We start from the raw sequence: 16,604 nt of genomic DNA, 5'->3' as shown, positions 1-16,604 counted from the left end.
AGAGGTGTTCACTTTCTTCTACACATGAGGCACGGGTCACTTGCAGGTTGAAACTAGTGCAAATGGTGGATTCTCTGTAACTTGACATCTTTAAATCATGATTTGAGGACTTCAGTAACTCAGCCAGAGGTTAGGGGTCTATTACAGGAGTGGGTGGGTGAGATTCTGTGGCCTGCAGGAGGTCAGGCTAGTTGTGCAGGAAATCAGGCTGGATAATCATGATGGTCTTTTTTGGCCTCAACATTTATGAGTCTGAGAGTCATTCTGTGTTTCCATTTTCATGTTTTCTTTAATTCCCTCTCCTCATCCAACTCCTTTAATCTCAGATCCATCCCCTATACTCTAGGAACTTCTGTCCCCTGGAAGACCCAGAGGTACCATCAGACCATGACTTTTCTTACTAACTCCATTTGGCTGCACAGCGTTCACCTGTACACATTTTTTCTGGTTTCTCACGTTCTACCAGCACAATTTCACATGTGTGATGACTTTATGGACATTCACAATCATATAAAAAAGACTGCAGATGTATGATTCATCTACTGATTAGCATCTGCAAGGAAGAACTTTATAAGAGCCATCTCCATGAAGCTGACCCACAATAATTGCAATATTAAAAAAACCCATTCATTATTCACTGTCCTGTGTGAAATTATTATTTATTATCTATTTGTTTCTGGTAGCATCCATGATGTACGAGATGCTTTACAAACACGAAAGAAAGCATGATCCTTGCCCCAGTAAACTGCTGGTCTCAATCTAATTACCCATGGACAAATGACCTAATTGATGTTGACAGCCTCAGCAGAAAGGCCAAGGATTATAGTAAGAGTCCAAAGTTACGTCTGAGATTTAAACCAATGAGATATCTCAGTACTGAAGAAATGCATCAACCATGATGCTTCCTCCTGAAATTGTCCTGACATGCTTTGAGATCTACTTCTGGGTTCTGACATCTGTATATGACATTACAAACTACAGGCGGTACCTATATTCGCTGTGAAGTAAGTTCAGGATAGATCATAGAGTTTAAGGCCAGAAAGGAACCAGTAGATGATGTAATCCTGCATATCCAAGGCCATTAAATTCACCACGTTACCCCCACATCAAGCTCAATAATTTGTGTCTGACTAAAGCCTATCTTCCAGAAAGGTAAACAGTCTTGACTCTAAGACATCCAGAGATGGAGAATCCACCACTTCCCCTGGTAGTATGTTCCACTGATTAATCATTGTTAAAAATGTGCATCTTATTGCTAATTTGAATTTGTCTGGCTTTATATTTCAGCCATTGCTTCTTGTTATGTCTTTATTCGCTAAACAACAGAGCCCTTGAGTCCCCGTTACCTTCTCCCCGGGAAGGTACTTACAACCTGTATTCAAGTCACTTCTCAATTTTCTTGATGATAAGCTAAACAGATTGAGAGCTTTAAATCTCTTGCTGTAAGGCATTTTCTCCAACCTTCGAATCATAATTTGTGGCTCTTGGCTGCATCCTCCCCAATTTTTCAACATCCTTTTTAAAATGTTGACACCAGAACTGGATGCAGTGTTCCAGTAGAGGTTTCACCAATGCCATATACCGAGGTTAAATCACTGCTCTGTTCCTACTCACTACTCTCCTTCATATGGTTGAGGATCACATTAGCCCTTTAACCATAGTATCACGCTGAGAGCTCATGTTGGCTGTTTGTCCACTCTGACCCCTAAATCCTTTTTCAGAGTCACTGCTTTCTAGAATATAGCCCATTTGATACACATGGCCTGCATTCTTTGTTTCTAGATGTATAACCTAGCATTTAGATGTATTAAAACTCATTTTGTCTGAAAGGACCCAGTTTACCAAGCGATCCAGATCACCCCATACGAATGCCCTGTCCTCACCATTACTTATCACTCCACCAATCTTTTAGGATCTGCAAATTTGATCAGCAGTGACTATAAACTTACATCCAGATCACTGATAAAAATATTCAATCCTGGAAAAACTCACTAGAAACACCCCAATTTGATGAGGATTCCCATTAATAACCAGGTTTTGAGATCTGTCACTTAGCCAATTCTCAATCTATCCAATGTGTTCTTTATTGCTATTGTATTGAACTATTTTATTTTTTTTTTTAAAGAGAGATGCAGTCAGAGCCATCCCTTGCATAGGGCAAATTGGGGCAACCGCTCCGGGCCCCATCCTTTGGGGGGGGGGGAGGCATGCAGGCCGGTGAGATTGGCCAGCACTGTCGGTCCTGGAAGAGGTGAAACTGTCACTTCCACCCCGGGCCTCCCAGCTTTGCGGGGGTCCCGCCGGCCGCTGCAATTGGCCAGCACTGTCGGTTCCGGAGAAGACGAATCCATCACTTCCACACACCCCTAGGGACAGCCTTGCATGCAGCACTAAACCAAATGCCTTACAGAACTCAAAGGTAACTGCATAACATTCTTAATCAACTCAACTTGTAATCTCATGAAAAACTGAAGTCAGGTTTGTTTGACAAGACAAGTTTGAATAGTGTGGACACTGCTATGAAGATGTACCGGACAGTCTAGGGCCACTGACATTTCACTCGCACCATTTCTACATTTTTTACTAGTCCAACACTTGAGTATGTTCAGCCTGCATGTCACAACTGATATCATGTGGCTAAGACACAGCAAACAATATGACTCATGCTAGTTTCAGCCCTGGTATAAACAGCTGCAACTCTAGTGAATTCAAGTAGAGTCTAAGAGGTTCCCCCCTCTTAAGGAGGGCTGAATTTAGTCTATAGGCCCTAAAGGATGGATAAGTACACAGCTTCAAAAGCAAGCATAAAATCTGAAGCATCTGTGGATTTAAATGAAGTTTTTTGAATTATTTTTGTGCGTGTGGTTTAAATAAGACTATGTGTTTCTCAAAACGCAAAAGGCCTGATTTATCGGAGGGGAAAAATAATCAATAATTTCACCAGCCTTTAAGAGATTTTGCCTTTAGGTTAAGGCTGAGATTTCAAAGACACCTATGTGAGTTGGATGCCCAATTCCCATTTAATTTGAATGGGATCTGCACCTCCAAATCCCTTAGGCAGCTTTGGAAATGTCAGCCTTTATCTACAAGAGACAAAATGAGCAGCGTGAAAAGAGAATCCGGAGAAGTTCCATACCCTGATATGTGTTTGGGCAGGGTACTGCACAGGAGAGCTTGAAGAAAACGGATTCAAAGCAAAGGGGAAAAATACTTTTCATTGATTTGAGGACTGAAGAAATGGCCTCACCTAATCACTAAGCCAATGTGCAGAGCAGCAACGTCGACCCCACTCCTTGGGGCCACTTAACTAAGGCCAAATTCACTGCATGGGGTGCCCCTTTCGAAATACTCACCACCAGTGCCCACGCATTTGGGACAGCACTCTCCTTGGGCGATGTACTCCAGCTCCCCTCTGCCACAAGAAAGGGGTGGGCAGGACTTGGGGGTGCAGCTAACCTTCCCATTGGCACAGGAGCACACCGTGCATGCAGAGCTTGCCCATTCCATGCCATGCTGCAATGGAAAAACAACACGGGAAATGTGTAAGCTAATTTAATAGCCAACAAGCCTGGAAATAATCCTTGCTCCAGTGAATTACCCCGCACCAGCGCCTAACTTCCCTCTTCTGCAAACATCCCCAGGCTCTGTAACTCATGGCCCAGACTCCAGGCTGCAATGCACCCACTGTTCCTGGCAACATGGGGACAAAGTAGTCCTAATACGGGCATAGCAGTCACATTGGGATCAGTCCAATAGAGAGGGTCCCCCTGGTGGCGTAGACATTGCATAATCTCGGCCAAAGGACCTACATCTAATGGACACATTCTCCCCACCCATGACTGCCTGTATGATGGGCTGAGCTGGCATGTCCAGACCAGACACAACCCTGCAGCTGTTCTGTCTCTACCTGGGTCCCATTAAAATGTTCAGTAGGACCTACACACATCCAAGGACAATATTTGTCCTCCTAAGCTTAAACTACAAACTACAGTGTACCTCACAACAAGCCAAATCCTGCTTCCCTTACTACCCACCAACTGCTGGATCTGCTCTCATGAGCAGGGTTCGGCCTAGTAAGGAACACACTGCTTTTTGCAGTACACTCCAACGCAATACGCAGAATCTTCTTTCCTTAGGATCATTGTCGAGCAGAAAGCCATCTTAGAAGACTCTACTAGGTACAACAGCACATGCATCACCACTCACAGAAGGCAAGGATATAAGCTGTGAAATTGTTTGAAACGGGAAATGCAGAATTTTAATTTATGTGAAACACGCAACATGGAAGTTGGGCATGGAAAAAACCTGCTGTCAGCTGCAGCGTAAGCTTTTCTTTCCTGGGGTGATTACTGGGGACAGTTCTGCTGGCTAGATGGTTCTAAAATAATGATGAAGACATAAAGCATTTGCCTGGTTCGTTGACAGAAAGATAATCACCTTCCCTTATGTAATCTGCTCCCACCGTTAGGCTGTACCCTTAGAATATGAACGCTTCCTAAATATGCAGCCGGCTCTATAGTAAGGATGAGACACATGAGAGTACTGACATGAGGCTGACCTTTATTTCCCGGCCTATGCGACATGAGTCAAGCATACCAGAGGTTATACCACAGTCACATGACAGCAATCAGCAGGCACCAACTCCAGCAGCTATGGTTACATCTCTCCCATTAAAAAAAACAAAACAAATGAAAATAAAACGTAATAGGAGCCCAAAACAACTGCAGCCAATTAGTAAAACACTTCAGTAAGACCGAGGGAAGAGTCCACAACTTATCTATGGTACTTATAGGACTCCCGTTACCATGGTATCTGAAAACTTCACAATGTATTTATCCTCATAACACCTCCTGCAGTAGGGATGTGCTATTATCCCCATTGTACTGATGGGAAACTGAGGCATGGAGAGGCTAAATGACTTGCCCAAGGTCACCCAGGAAATCTGTAGCTGAGCCAGGAATTGAACCCAGATCTTCCAAATCCCAGGCTAGTGCCATAACCACTAAACCATCCTTCTTCTGAATTCCCCTTTCAGAGCATTTCTGCCTGTTATTGGACATCTGTCAATAAGTACCATCTCTGAACCTCAGTGGGTTTTTTAAATCACATGGACACTTGTTCCTTCTGCTGTGGCCTGTTTGACTACCGAGGTGGATTGGGCCGCCTGCAGCCTGTGTTTGCATAGGTCAAGGTTACAGAAGTGTACACCCCGTCTCATGGCAGAGGTCAGTATCTAACAATGCAAGTTTCTGATGGTAATTATAGCCTCCACTTTGAAGAAGGCAAATGTGCACAGTTCAATACTCAGTTCTTCTCCCAACAATACTATCTTGTCTCATTTAACCGCAGAGCACAGCTAAATGAATGAATGAATGCACCAGACTCTCCACCCTTCTGAGCCAAACAGGCCAGGCTATTGTGAATTGGCGCTTTCCCTTTGCATGAACTGTAGCAAACAAAACTCCCCCTATGGCCATTATCTGATGGCGGGAGAAATTATAATGGGAAAGAGGGGAACAACGATTAATGGTGCCTTTTGCTGCCTTCCACAGAGTGCTGTATTGAAAAGGCAGCCGTGAGAGGACATTCCAGCATTCCTTAGTGAATACATGAAGGCTTCTCTCCATGACCTGGTTGGCAGCAGCACTCCATTTTTTCATCTTGGTTATCTGCCCGAAAGTTCATTTGAAGAGATACCTTTCATGTATGAAAGAACCTACAATTCCACTGACCCGGTTCCCGCGTGTCATAAGCAGATGCATTGTGGAGTCTGAAGCAGCCCTAATATTGGCCAAGTAGATTAATTAAATGTTTCGCGATATTCGCAAGGACCACGCTCAAAGAACTCAGCTTAGCTTGACTTAACTAGAGAACGACGTGCCAGCCAGGCAACTTCTTCCCTAGACAGGATCTACAAAGAGTGGTTTGCTTGGGGGAAACAATTAACAAGTTGGGTTTCAGTGTGGTATGCAGGACTGGTGTACAATGTAGAGATTCTGAGGATTTGATGCTACATAAAAGGGCTTCTCCGTTACCAATGAGGCAAATCCTATAGTCCTTACCCCCTCCTTACTTCCTCAATACTTATATAGGGAAATCCCATTGACGGTTTTGCTCAAGTAAGAACTGGTAAGGTGGGTAAGGGCTTCAAGGGGTAGGCCCACTGTCACTCACGAGGTGATTCTTTTATCACATTCATAATGGCCTGGATACTCACTTTCAGAAAAAGATTGCTGATCAATATTCTCTCTCACTCCCGAAATGCACTATAAGAAGTGGAAGTAATCGTTACACATCCCTGCCGCTGCATTTAGAGAACGATATGCGGTCCCAATGCGCTGGGCTCTTCATAAACATACTTGTCAGCCATGTTCCTAAGCCATACCTCCATCGTGGTTTTGTACAATGTCTACTCTGCAGTGGCCTCAATCCTCAGTTATTCCCAGTGGGCACAGCTGGGATAGAAGGAGGCATTTACTTCACTCTGCTCCTGGGGGTGGCCCCTGGAGAAGTTTAGAGTAGCCCCAGATTGATCCAAACACCCCCCAATCCACCAGGGGCTGCAGGAGTTAGAGGGGCAGGACCAGTACACATCCACTGGGGACTCTCAGCTGGGAAAAGCTGTCTGCTTTCCAGTCCCTCTAGGGGTAAAGAAGCCAGAGTGAAAGTCAGGACTGAGCATGGTGTGACCTTGGCGGGGAGGTTCTTTGCTTTACAACTGTGTCAAGTCTAGGAGATGGCTTTTGAAGCACCTGACCAGCCACTGACTTTGCACAGGCAAAAGCTGCCGCCCCTGAATTTAGGTGGACAATCGGAGAGCTAAGAAAAGGAAAATACCGTTAATGCCAATGGATACTTAAGAGCACTTACCGCATGGGTTTGGCCTTCATGCTGGCAAAAACCTTCAGTTCCTGAGGCGCATTCAGGGCAGCACGTATTGGGGGCTATCCGGAGCACTTCCCCCTGAATGAATACAAGAGAGTCCTATGAGCAGTACAGGTGGGAGGGGTGACTCCAGGGAGGTTCTTCTTGCACATGGCGCTCTCAGTTTTAAAAGCAATGCTACTAATCAAGGACTTCCCTGTGAAGAGCTGTTGCATTGCTTTGGGATGCTGAATTCATTCTTATGTCCAAGATATGCATAGGAAAATACATACACATCATAAACCAGGGGTTCTCAAACTGGGGGTTTGGACCCCTCAGGGGGTCGTGAGCTGTCAGCCTCCACCCCAAACCCCACTTTGCCTCCAGCATTTATAATGGCGTTAAATATATTAAAAAGTGTTTTTAATTGATTAGGGGGGTCGCGCTCAGAGGCTTGCTATGTGAAAGGGGTCCCCAGTACAAAACTTTGAGAACTACTGCCATAAACAATCCTTTGGAGTATGACTCATTCTTCATTAACTCCCTGACACCAGCTGTTTCAGTGACAGATAGGAAAATGATTGGGGAAAACTGACTCTCTCAACAAGGCAAAATAATAATAATAATAATAAAAAGATTAACCCATAAGTAATCTCAGGGAAACTTGTTTTCTTGTTTTAAAATGTATTACTTTTTTAAAATATCATAAGTGGAAACATTTTCTTCCTTTCTAATTAGAGCTAGTTGAGAAAAAAGGAAAGGGAAATTAACTGATTATTGATTTCTTTTTTGTTTTGTTTTTAAATTCCCAATTTTTGTTCAAGTTCCAAAATGTGACATTTTCAAAATTTGAAAAATATTGACCATCTTTATTATATTGCCTGGTGAGATTTTATATTGCTCCCTCAGTGTTCCCAGAGGCAAGCGCATAGTTTGGCTGCTACACTCTGTGCAGCAGTAGGGTTAGTAAAAAAGTTGGCAAAAGCTCTGGCGGTGCTTTGCTTCCATTCCTGGAGCATCTCCAAGGGTTGTGCATAGCAGCTTGTGCATTCTCATTCCAGTCTTCCCAAATGTGTTTTAAATATCCCAAACCCTGGCAGCATGCCACACAGATGCCACAAAGGAATGTGATATGAGACCTTATCCTGGCAAGGATTTCACAGATGTCAACAGCATCTGAGGATACTTGGTACCTTCTGGGTGGTGCTCGGCATCCCTCATGATTAGGCCCACAGTAACAAAACAGAGACAGTTTTACTTGTACAAGCCAGAAACAAGCAAACCCCCCACCATCTCTCTCTCTCACACACACACACACGCACACACAATGAAATAGCTGAGAACATGAAAAGGCAACAAAGAATTGCCTCAGGGATGTGCTGGCCGCCCCTTCCCGCAGCCCCCATTGGCCTGGAGCGGCGAACCGCGGCCAGTGGGAGCCGCGATCAGCCGAACCTGCGGATGAGGCAGGTAAACAAACCGGCCCAGCCCACCAGGGGGCTTACCCTGGTGAGCCACGTGCCAAAGGTTGCCAACCCCTGACTTAGAGTTTTGCCCCAAAGTTACCTTCTTGAAAATACTGTAAGGGTGTCCCCATGGGGACATATTCGATGCTTGCCCTTTTGGAAGGGCACGGTCAGTGTTTAAGATGTTGGTTTTGACGTATTCAGTCCTAAATAGAATGGGACCTGCCTATTTAAGAGATTGCCTCTCTCTATGCCAGGGGTTCTCAACCTTTTTCTTTCTGAGCCCCATTCTACCCTCCAATATGCTATAAAAACTCCACGGCTCACCTGTGCCACAGTAACTGGTTTTCTGCATATAAAAGCCAGGGCTGGCATTGGGGGATAGCAAGCAGGGAAATTGCCTGGGGCCCCATGCCTCAGAGACCCCCACAAAGCTACCTTGCTTATGCTTCAGCTTCAGCCCCAGGTGGCAGGGCTCAGGGCCCCAGACTTCAGCCCCATGTGCTGGGACTTCAGCTTTGTGCCCTGGGCCCCAGTGAGTCTAATGCTGGGCTTGCTTGGCGGCCCCCCTGAAACCTGCTCGCAACCTCCCAGTGGGCCCCAGACCCCTGGTTGAGAACCACGGCTCTATGCCATCCTGTTGGAAGTAAGATCAGCAGAGGCACTCAAGCTGGAGCTCCCTCCAACAGAGACCAGCACCTGCCGCTTCCAAGAAGGTTGAAGAAATCCTGCAGCAGGCAGTTAAAGAATAAATCACTGATAGGAATAGTTCCTTCCTTTACCCCCTCAATTAGTGGTTGGCTGATGCCCAGAAGCACGAAGCATGACCCCTTCCAAAAAAGTTCTCTTAAATTAAGGTAACACTGGATGGTCTCATTATCCATATAAATGTCCATTCCTTTTTGGAACCCTATTCTGCTCTTGGCCTTGATGGTATCATGTGACAATGAGTTCCACAGGTTAATTATGCATTGCATGAAAAATTATTTCCTTTTATCAGTTTTAAATTTGCTGCCTTTCAATTTGCCCTTGTTCTTTTGTTATGAGAAAGGAGAAACAGAAGTGTCCAATCTACCTGCTCTATCCCATTCATTATTTTGTATGTCTCTATTACGTTTCCTTTTATTCATCTCCTCTCTAACATAAACAGAACCAATATTTTCAGTCTCCCTCTAACAAACAAATAGCATTAATGATGGAGCAAAAATTAGACACCACCTATTCTTTCACTGTTAATAACCTATGGGTGCTACCAGGAACACTAGCAAGACCTTTTTAAAGCTACATGATTTTTATATTGGCAGTGTCTCTTTAAAATACAGACTTTTGTTGATATTTATCTGTTCCTGCCTCAGAACCTGGGCCCTACAGGAACACAGACCCTGCGCCCAATTAGCTACAACCATTAATGAAGGCTCACAGGGAAACAGATAAACGAAAAGACAATGAAAGCCCAGCAATAACCACCAAGGGACAACAAACGAAAAGACGGACCAAAAGCACAATTTTCGCTCTGTTACTGTTTATTAGAGTGGAAAGCGTCCATCTGCTTGTTCTACAGCGACCCAGCCCCCTGGGCTCAGTCTAAAGGTGATTATCAGCTATGCCCAAGCTGTGGTCAAACACTGCAGCCCACTGGCATCATTTGAGATCAGAATACTCTTGGCAGATCACTTGCCATATGTAGCATGCAAACGGTGCCACTGCCAAGCATCCAGTTCCCATGTGAGAAGGGAACAGACTGGTTGGACTTGAAAACACTGCCTTTTCTGTTCACAGTGGGCCAAATCCCGTTCTCATCTATGCCTGTGCAATTCTGGGCAGTCATTTTCATCAGCGTAGAGTGGGTGGCAGCATTTTGCACTCACTTTTCACTTCTTACAATTCCCACTGATGAAAACAGAACCGTGATAGGGCTGATGCTATGCTACAGAGGAGCCACTAATTATCAGGTGTTCTAGGCTAATTATCAGGTGTTCTAGGCTAATTATCAGGTGTTCTATGCAAGTTTAACCAGGAGGCCCGCACGGAAGAAAAGAGATGCTTTGCTTACATTGTGACTACAGGACTAAGCCCCTTCTGATTGTCCATTCCATGCCTGCATGGATCATATACTGTGTATATTCCAGTATAACACTTTCACAAACCTGTAGTTACCCAGAGGGTGTAGGTTGAACGTAGTGAGAAAAACCTAATGATTCAAATACTCCCCATCCCTTGCATAGCAAGCCAACAGGCATATTTACCTTCTGAAAGTCACACTGAGGGTTTCTGCAAACGGCAGGTTCACAGATGACAATGTCACTATGGCATCTGCACTCCTGGCAAGAATCTGGCTTCCAAATTGTGTTGTTCTGCAAACAAACATAAGCTCTGAATTAAACTCGCATCAAGTGTAAAACGTGTGCTGTTATCTAATGGCTAACAGTTCAAATGAATTAAACAGGCACAGAATAGAAAGGCAAACGCTACAACGGGCTCTGTCCACGCGATGCGGATTAGTAACCCCAGGCAGTAATAGGCCAGGGCTATTCATTTCATAATTTCAAACTCGTAATGAAAAGACAAGGCCATGCACAGAAAAACAATCCATCAATTCCAACTGCACGACAATTGATTGTCCATAACCTGCAATAGCCTCAGGCTGATTGCTGTACCTCTTTGAAATCTCCTGTCTTCTGTCAACAAATCTAGGCTGAGCGTTTCAAAGCTGCCTACGGGCATCCAAATCCGCTAGGTGGCTTTGAAAACAAACAACTTCGGCTACCGCTGATCATCCCAAAATATCGATATGCAGCTGCTGGATATTTACACAAGCAGCAGTTTGACGTTAACTGCGGCACCATTAGCCACACCACTTGCACCTCCGTAGCTCACCAGGAGTAAAGCCAGTACTGTTGCTACAGTACATCATTAAGGGACGGCTTTCTGAGGCACTGAGCACCTGTAACTCTCACTAACTTCAAGTGGAGCTGTAGGTGCTCAGTGTCTCTGAAAACTAGGCCCTAAATCCATGCACAGAGTAAGAGATGAAAAACATCCCTTCTTGAATTGACACCTATGGAAGGGATAATGCAGGGGTCCAGAAAATTCAGCTCACGCCCCTCAAGAGGGAGGACTTATGGGGTCTATGGAGGAGGCGCATGGTAGGTTCTAAAGTTATGGGCATAATTTTGCAGACTTAGGGACAGACTGATCATTACGTTTTGATTAAGGCAATTTTTCCATCACCAATTTTGCCTATGCAAAAAAAAAAAAAAATCCAGTCTTGTCATGAGAAAATTGACTGCTGTGGGTTAATCATCGCACTACCCGCTGTCTGTGTGCAAAAGCGGTTTCCATTCCTACAGAGGTTTTGCATATGCAGAAACGTGGCGAGGAAATGTTTATGTGCAAATACACAGGCACACAGCATTGTGCTTACTATGTTAGAGATCACTTCTACAACCCTAAGTGAAAATGTCCTACTGAGCTTCCTTTACATTGTTCTGGCAGCACAGAGAGGGCTTAAAGTGAACGTAAATGTAATTCACCTCCACTCTTTAAGGCTCTCTAACATTGTCAGAGTGGTGGAAAGTGGACTTAGTGCAAATGAGAGTCAGGCTATAACTGTTTTGGGGTGGGAAGAAAGAAACCAGAAAAGGAGTCTGTAATCCACTTTTCTGAAGTAAATTTAGAAATTAGAGATTAAAGGCCAAATTTTGCCCATTTTGCTTAACGTAATCTCACTGGCTTCAATGAGACAACTCATATTAGTAAAGCAGGCAGGATTTCACCTCCAAGTTTCTTATTGTGAGGCGTATTGGACAAATTAATGGCTCCTACCCCCTTTGTTTCAGAATTCATGTTTCTTGTCCAAATTGAATTCCTCTGCAGTTGACAGTTTAGAGAAACCACTTTCCTTCTCTGCTATTTTTTTTAAATAATTGATAGCTTCATAGACACATGGAAAGTATTGAGGGCTAGGACATAAGAACATAAGAATGGCCGGACTGGGTCAGTCCAAAGGTCCATTCAGCCCAGTATCCTGTCTGTTGACAGTGGCCAATGGCAGGTGCCCCAGAGGGAGTGAACGTAACAGGTAATGATCAAGTGATCTCTCTCCTGCCGTCCATCTCCACCCTCTGACAAACAGAGGCTAGGGACACCATTCCTTACCTATCCTGGCTAATAGCCATTAATGGACTTAACCTCCATGAATTTATCTAGTTCTTTTTTAAACCCTGTTATAGTCCTAGCCTTCACAACCTCCTCAGGCAAGGAGTTCCACAGGTTGACTGTGCACTGTGTGAAGAAGAACTTACTTTTATTTGTTTTAAACCTGATGCCCATTAACTTCATTTGGTGTCCCCTAGTTCTTATATTATGGGAACAAGTAAATAACTTTGTAGGAACACTACAATTTCTGGGTTTTGTGCTAAATACTCATTAAATCATTGTTTATTTTTTTAAACTTTCAGTTAACTAACTAAAAAACAAGGGAGAAGGTAACTAATTTCTTATCTGATCATTGTTTTTCATTATGCAGCTATTATGTCTGCACCAAACTGCCTTGATGCCACATAAGAGATTGACTTTGCATACAGAAAAATCTCTATAGAATCAAAGTTAAATCTCATTGAAAATTGAGTTGGAATAGTGCCAGATTCTGTCACCTACCTCACACTGAGTAGTGACTTGCTCCAATTAAACTGAACTACTCCCAGAGTAAGCTGCTACTCAATGCGAATAAAGGAGGGAAAATGTGGCTCATGGTTTAATACGAATAATACATTTCGGGTTAGCTGCCAATATTATTGTGCCCATGTGAAAAATATGTCAGTGTCCTTTAGGGGCTGCGTTTTCACAAGTGCTCGGGCTCCAGTTAGACAGCTAAATGGGAGCTGAATTCTCTTCAAAATCTGGCCACTCCATCAGGTGCCTAAGCGAAAACTGTGGGGTGCTGAGTTCTTTTGAAAATCTGGCCCTACGTGTTAAAAAAACATACCTCTCCAACCTCCTGGGATGAAAGATTTTTCCATTCTCACATAACGGATGGGGTCTTGTGATACTAGCCTAGGACAGTGGTCTCCAAAGTGGGGTGTGCACTCCCCAAGGGGTGCGCAAGAGGATCCTTCGGGGTGCACGGCAGGAGGAGCTTGGGGCATTTTGGCTTGGGGCTGCAAAAATGGTAGAGCCGGCCTTGCGGCGCAGCAAGGGGTGCGTGCTCAAAATTTTTTTTACTGATAGGGGTGCGCGATCAAAAAAGTTTGGAGACCAGTGGCCCAGGGGAAACAGGCCATCCACTTCCCTTCTCTCTCCTTCCCACTCCCCAGCCAGGAAAGATTTTTGGGAGAACTGGCATTTTCTCTGCTCCTGCACCTGCGTTCTCATTGAGCTTCCTCCATCTGACCTACAGGAAGCTGACCCAAGTTTTCTCTCACAGCATCCGTAGATTAAAACTTGAAATGTTCCGCCAAGTCATTGCACAGGGCTAGCTAGACTTCACTTTAGCGCCTGTCCTGCATACAAGACAGCAGAGTTGATCAGAGAGGCACAGCTCCCTCCCCAACCTTTCCTTGCTCCATTTGCTACTGCTCCAACTCAGCTGCGCAGGCTGGCATGGGTGGAGAAGGGCACTGAGGTTCCTCCCCCCTCCTGCTCTCCTAATTCAGAGCACACTGACTTACATGCCCAGATGCAAGCTATTAAACACCCTTATGCCCCTGTGCAGTCTGAGCATCCAATTTCCCTGTCATGCCACTACCAGCAATGACTACATTTGGCATCAAGCTGATCGGCCCGAGAATTAGATTCAGAAATCCAGGAAGAAGTCATAGCTTTAGCTAAGAATTTATTCTCTTGTCACTGTAAATCAGGCCCATCACAGAATGGCATTTTTACCTTGTTTTCTATGCTAATATCCCCTGGAGCATGAATTCCTTGTGGGAGAGAAGGTGGACTACGGAAGGGGGAAAGTTGGAGCTGCCGCTAGAACTGTAATTGAAGAAAGCCTGGTGTTCATTCATTGACTTGCAATAGTATTTCAATGATGGCAAACGTTATCCTTTGTACACAGTAATGCCAACATACAGCTAACAAGCACTGAGGCTTTTGTGAGTACAAAGCATTTGGAACTCAGTTCTTTAGGTGGATCCTCTAATAAAGCCGATGACAGTATTAATCCTAAATACAGCAAGGGATGCACATAAACGTACAGCTCCAATGTACAAGATATAAATGATACCAGAGAAAGATAGTCATTTCTCCTCTGACGATATAACTGCCCCTCTGCACACACAGCTATGAGTGTAGAGTGTCAGCCTAGAATCTCTCTTTCTTGGGTGATTTAGTGTATAGTTACAGAATCAATTCAGGGTGAGTTGTAATGGTGTCAAGCTCTGCCTAACATGCATAGTGTAGATAATTCATTCCTGCTCCCTTTCAGCTGTGCTATGTCCTACACAGCTCGTTTCTAGGTCTCCTGGAGTCCTGACAATACACAGGGCCTCAAATCTCTCTTCACTAGCAAAAGTGACGTTTCACTTCTTTGCCAAAACAGTTTGATTTATCCATTCACTTGCTCATTTTACAGCAAGGGACATGCTCCGAGATGGCCCAGCGGGTAAGGGACAGACCACGCACTTAAGCCCCAGTCCTGCAAGGAGTTCTTTGCAGGCAGACACCAGGTGCCTGGGGCGTTCCTGAATGTCTGACATGCCCCAATTCTGTGTATAGGTTTTATTATTTTATACCATGTTCAGCTATGCCATTACAGCTTCATCACAGGGCAGAAGTCTGGCTCCTACCTGTTTGCCCGGATTGGCTTTTCCTAAAAGCAGTAACGGTCAAATTACCCAATGGGTCTCAAGTTGGATCGTAAACTTACTCCAGCAATTATTTTCACATATACGGGTATGTCTATACTACCCGCCGGATCGGCAGGCAGCAATCGATCCAGCGGGGATGGATTTATCCCGTCTAGTCTAGACGCGATAAATCGACCCCCCCCGAGCGCTCTCCCGTCAACTTCTGTACTCCAGCGCTGCGAGAGGCACAGGCAGAGTCAACGGGGGAGCGGCAGCAGTCGACTCACCGTGGTGAAGACACCACGGTAAGTCGATCTAAGTACGTCAACTTCAGCCACGTAACTTAGATCGATCTCCAAACACACCCCCGTGTAGACCAGGGCTAAATGATTTGTATTTGCAAAGTGGCAGGCAAAAAAATGCAGATGAGATGTTAGAAGCTAGTTTTGAAGATGTAGCCCTAAAAACTTAGGCTGAAATATCCAGAACTGGGTGCCTAAAAGATTAATAGTTGGGCACCTATATCAAACCTGGCCTCAGCGTCTCTGAGAAGCAAGTCCCTTTGGCTGAGGTGCACAACTATGGATTTAGAGACATAGCATGAAGCAGACAAGTTTGAAACTTTTGACCCCAGTCTAAAATTAATTTCAGTTTTTAGCTGCAGCTGTAGAAAAATAATGATATCGCTTGTACTTGATATTATATTCACACTTTCTCCCCTGGAGTGAAGTATAATGATCAGGCAAAATAATATCCAGGGGAAGGGTATTAACTTAAAGCCAAGACAGAAGAAAAGCAGAATCTTTACTATCTCGGCAGGACCAAACTCAATGGGGAACCTGGGATGTTTTTCTGACAATTATTTTTGGTAGTTTTGCTGAGTCCTAATGTCTAACACCACTTGTTAAAGTCATGTGATACATGTCCTGTTTATGGGGAAATGTATAACTACAGCTACTTTAATGAAAAAATGTAAGCACCAAAAAAGTATTATTTTTATATAATTTTGCATGTAGGTAGTACTTGGATGAACTAGAGAACAAGCTATGCGAGCCCTGCTCAGTTCTTTTTTCATGTCCAAGGTGATTCTATTGTTATTGAAATGTAAAATGATCTGGAGGATTAGTATGCGGGAGCAGAAGCTAGAAATTTGTGGGTTCTATTCCCAGGCTTGGCACTCACATACCTCTGGTAAAAAATTCAAAAGCACCTAAGTGACTTTGGAACCGGATTCCCTTAAAAAAGCACGTAGGTCCCTTTTGAAAATGGGACTTTGGCATTTTTGATCATTGTAGCCCTTATGTGTCAGTTTCCCCATCTGTAAAAAAGGGGATAACACCACTCATTTGCCTATATCACTTGAGTGTAATATTCATACCTGTATTTACACAAACATTAAAGCTTTAGGTATGATTATTTATTAAATAAAATCAGGCCTTCCAGTAGACAAAGTAACAGCTGTAAATCCTCCATGCACGTTAATCAA

General features: G+C 44.2%; 1 protein-coding gene across 6 annotated transcripts in view; it reads right to left on the bottom strand.

Annotated features, from left to right (window-relative positions):
* FRAS1 (Fraser extracellular matrix complex subunit 1) overlaps window positions 1-16,604 on the bottom strand; it is a 294,329-nt gene that overhangs the window by 184,249 nt on the left and 93,476 nt on the right. For all 6 annotated transcript variants that reach the window (XR_004645979.1, XM_034772627.1, XM_034772626.1 and 3 more), the window contains 3 exons: window positions 10,577-10,684; window positions 6,871-6,963; window positions 3,354-3,513 (listed from right to left, as the gene is read on the bottom strand). Coding sequence is in view for 5 of the 6 variants with exons in the window: in XM_034772627.1 (XP_034628518.1) it covers window positions 3,354-3,513; window positions 6,871-6,963; window positions 10,577-10,684 (361 nt within the window). In the remaining variant the exon portion in view is untranslated. The remainder of the gene's footprint in view (window positions 1-3,353; window positions 3,514-6,870; window positions 6,964-10,576; window positions 10,685-16,604) is intronic.

The sequence above is a fragment of the Trachemys scripta genome, chromosome 5 (genome assembly GCF_013100865.1).
Source record: "Trachemys scripta elegans isolate TJP31775 chromosome 5, CAS_Tse_1.0, whole genome shotgun sequence".
Classification (NCBI taxonomy): domain Eukaryota; kingdom Metazoa; phylum Chordata; order Testudines; family Emydidae; genus Trachemys; species Trachemys scripta.
The sequence above is the reverse complement of the archived record's forward strand: the minus strand, read 5'-3'. Positions and strand labels throughout refer to the sequence as shown.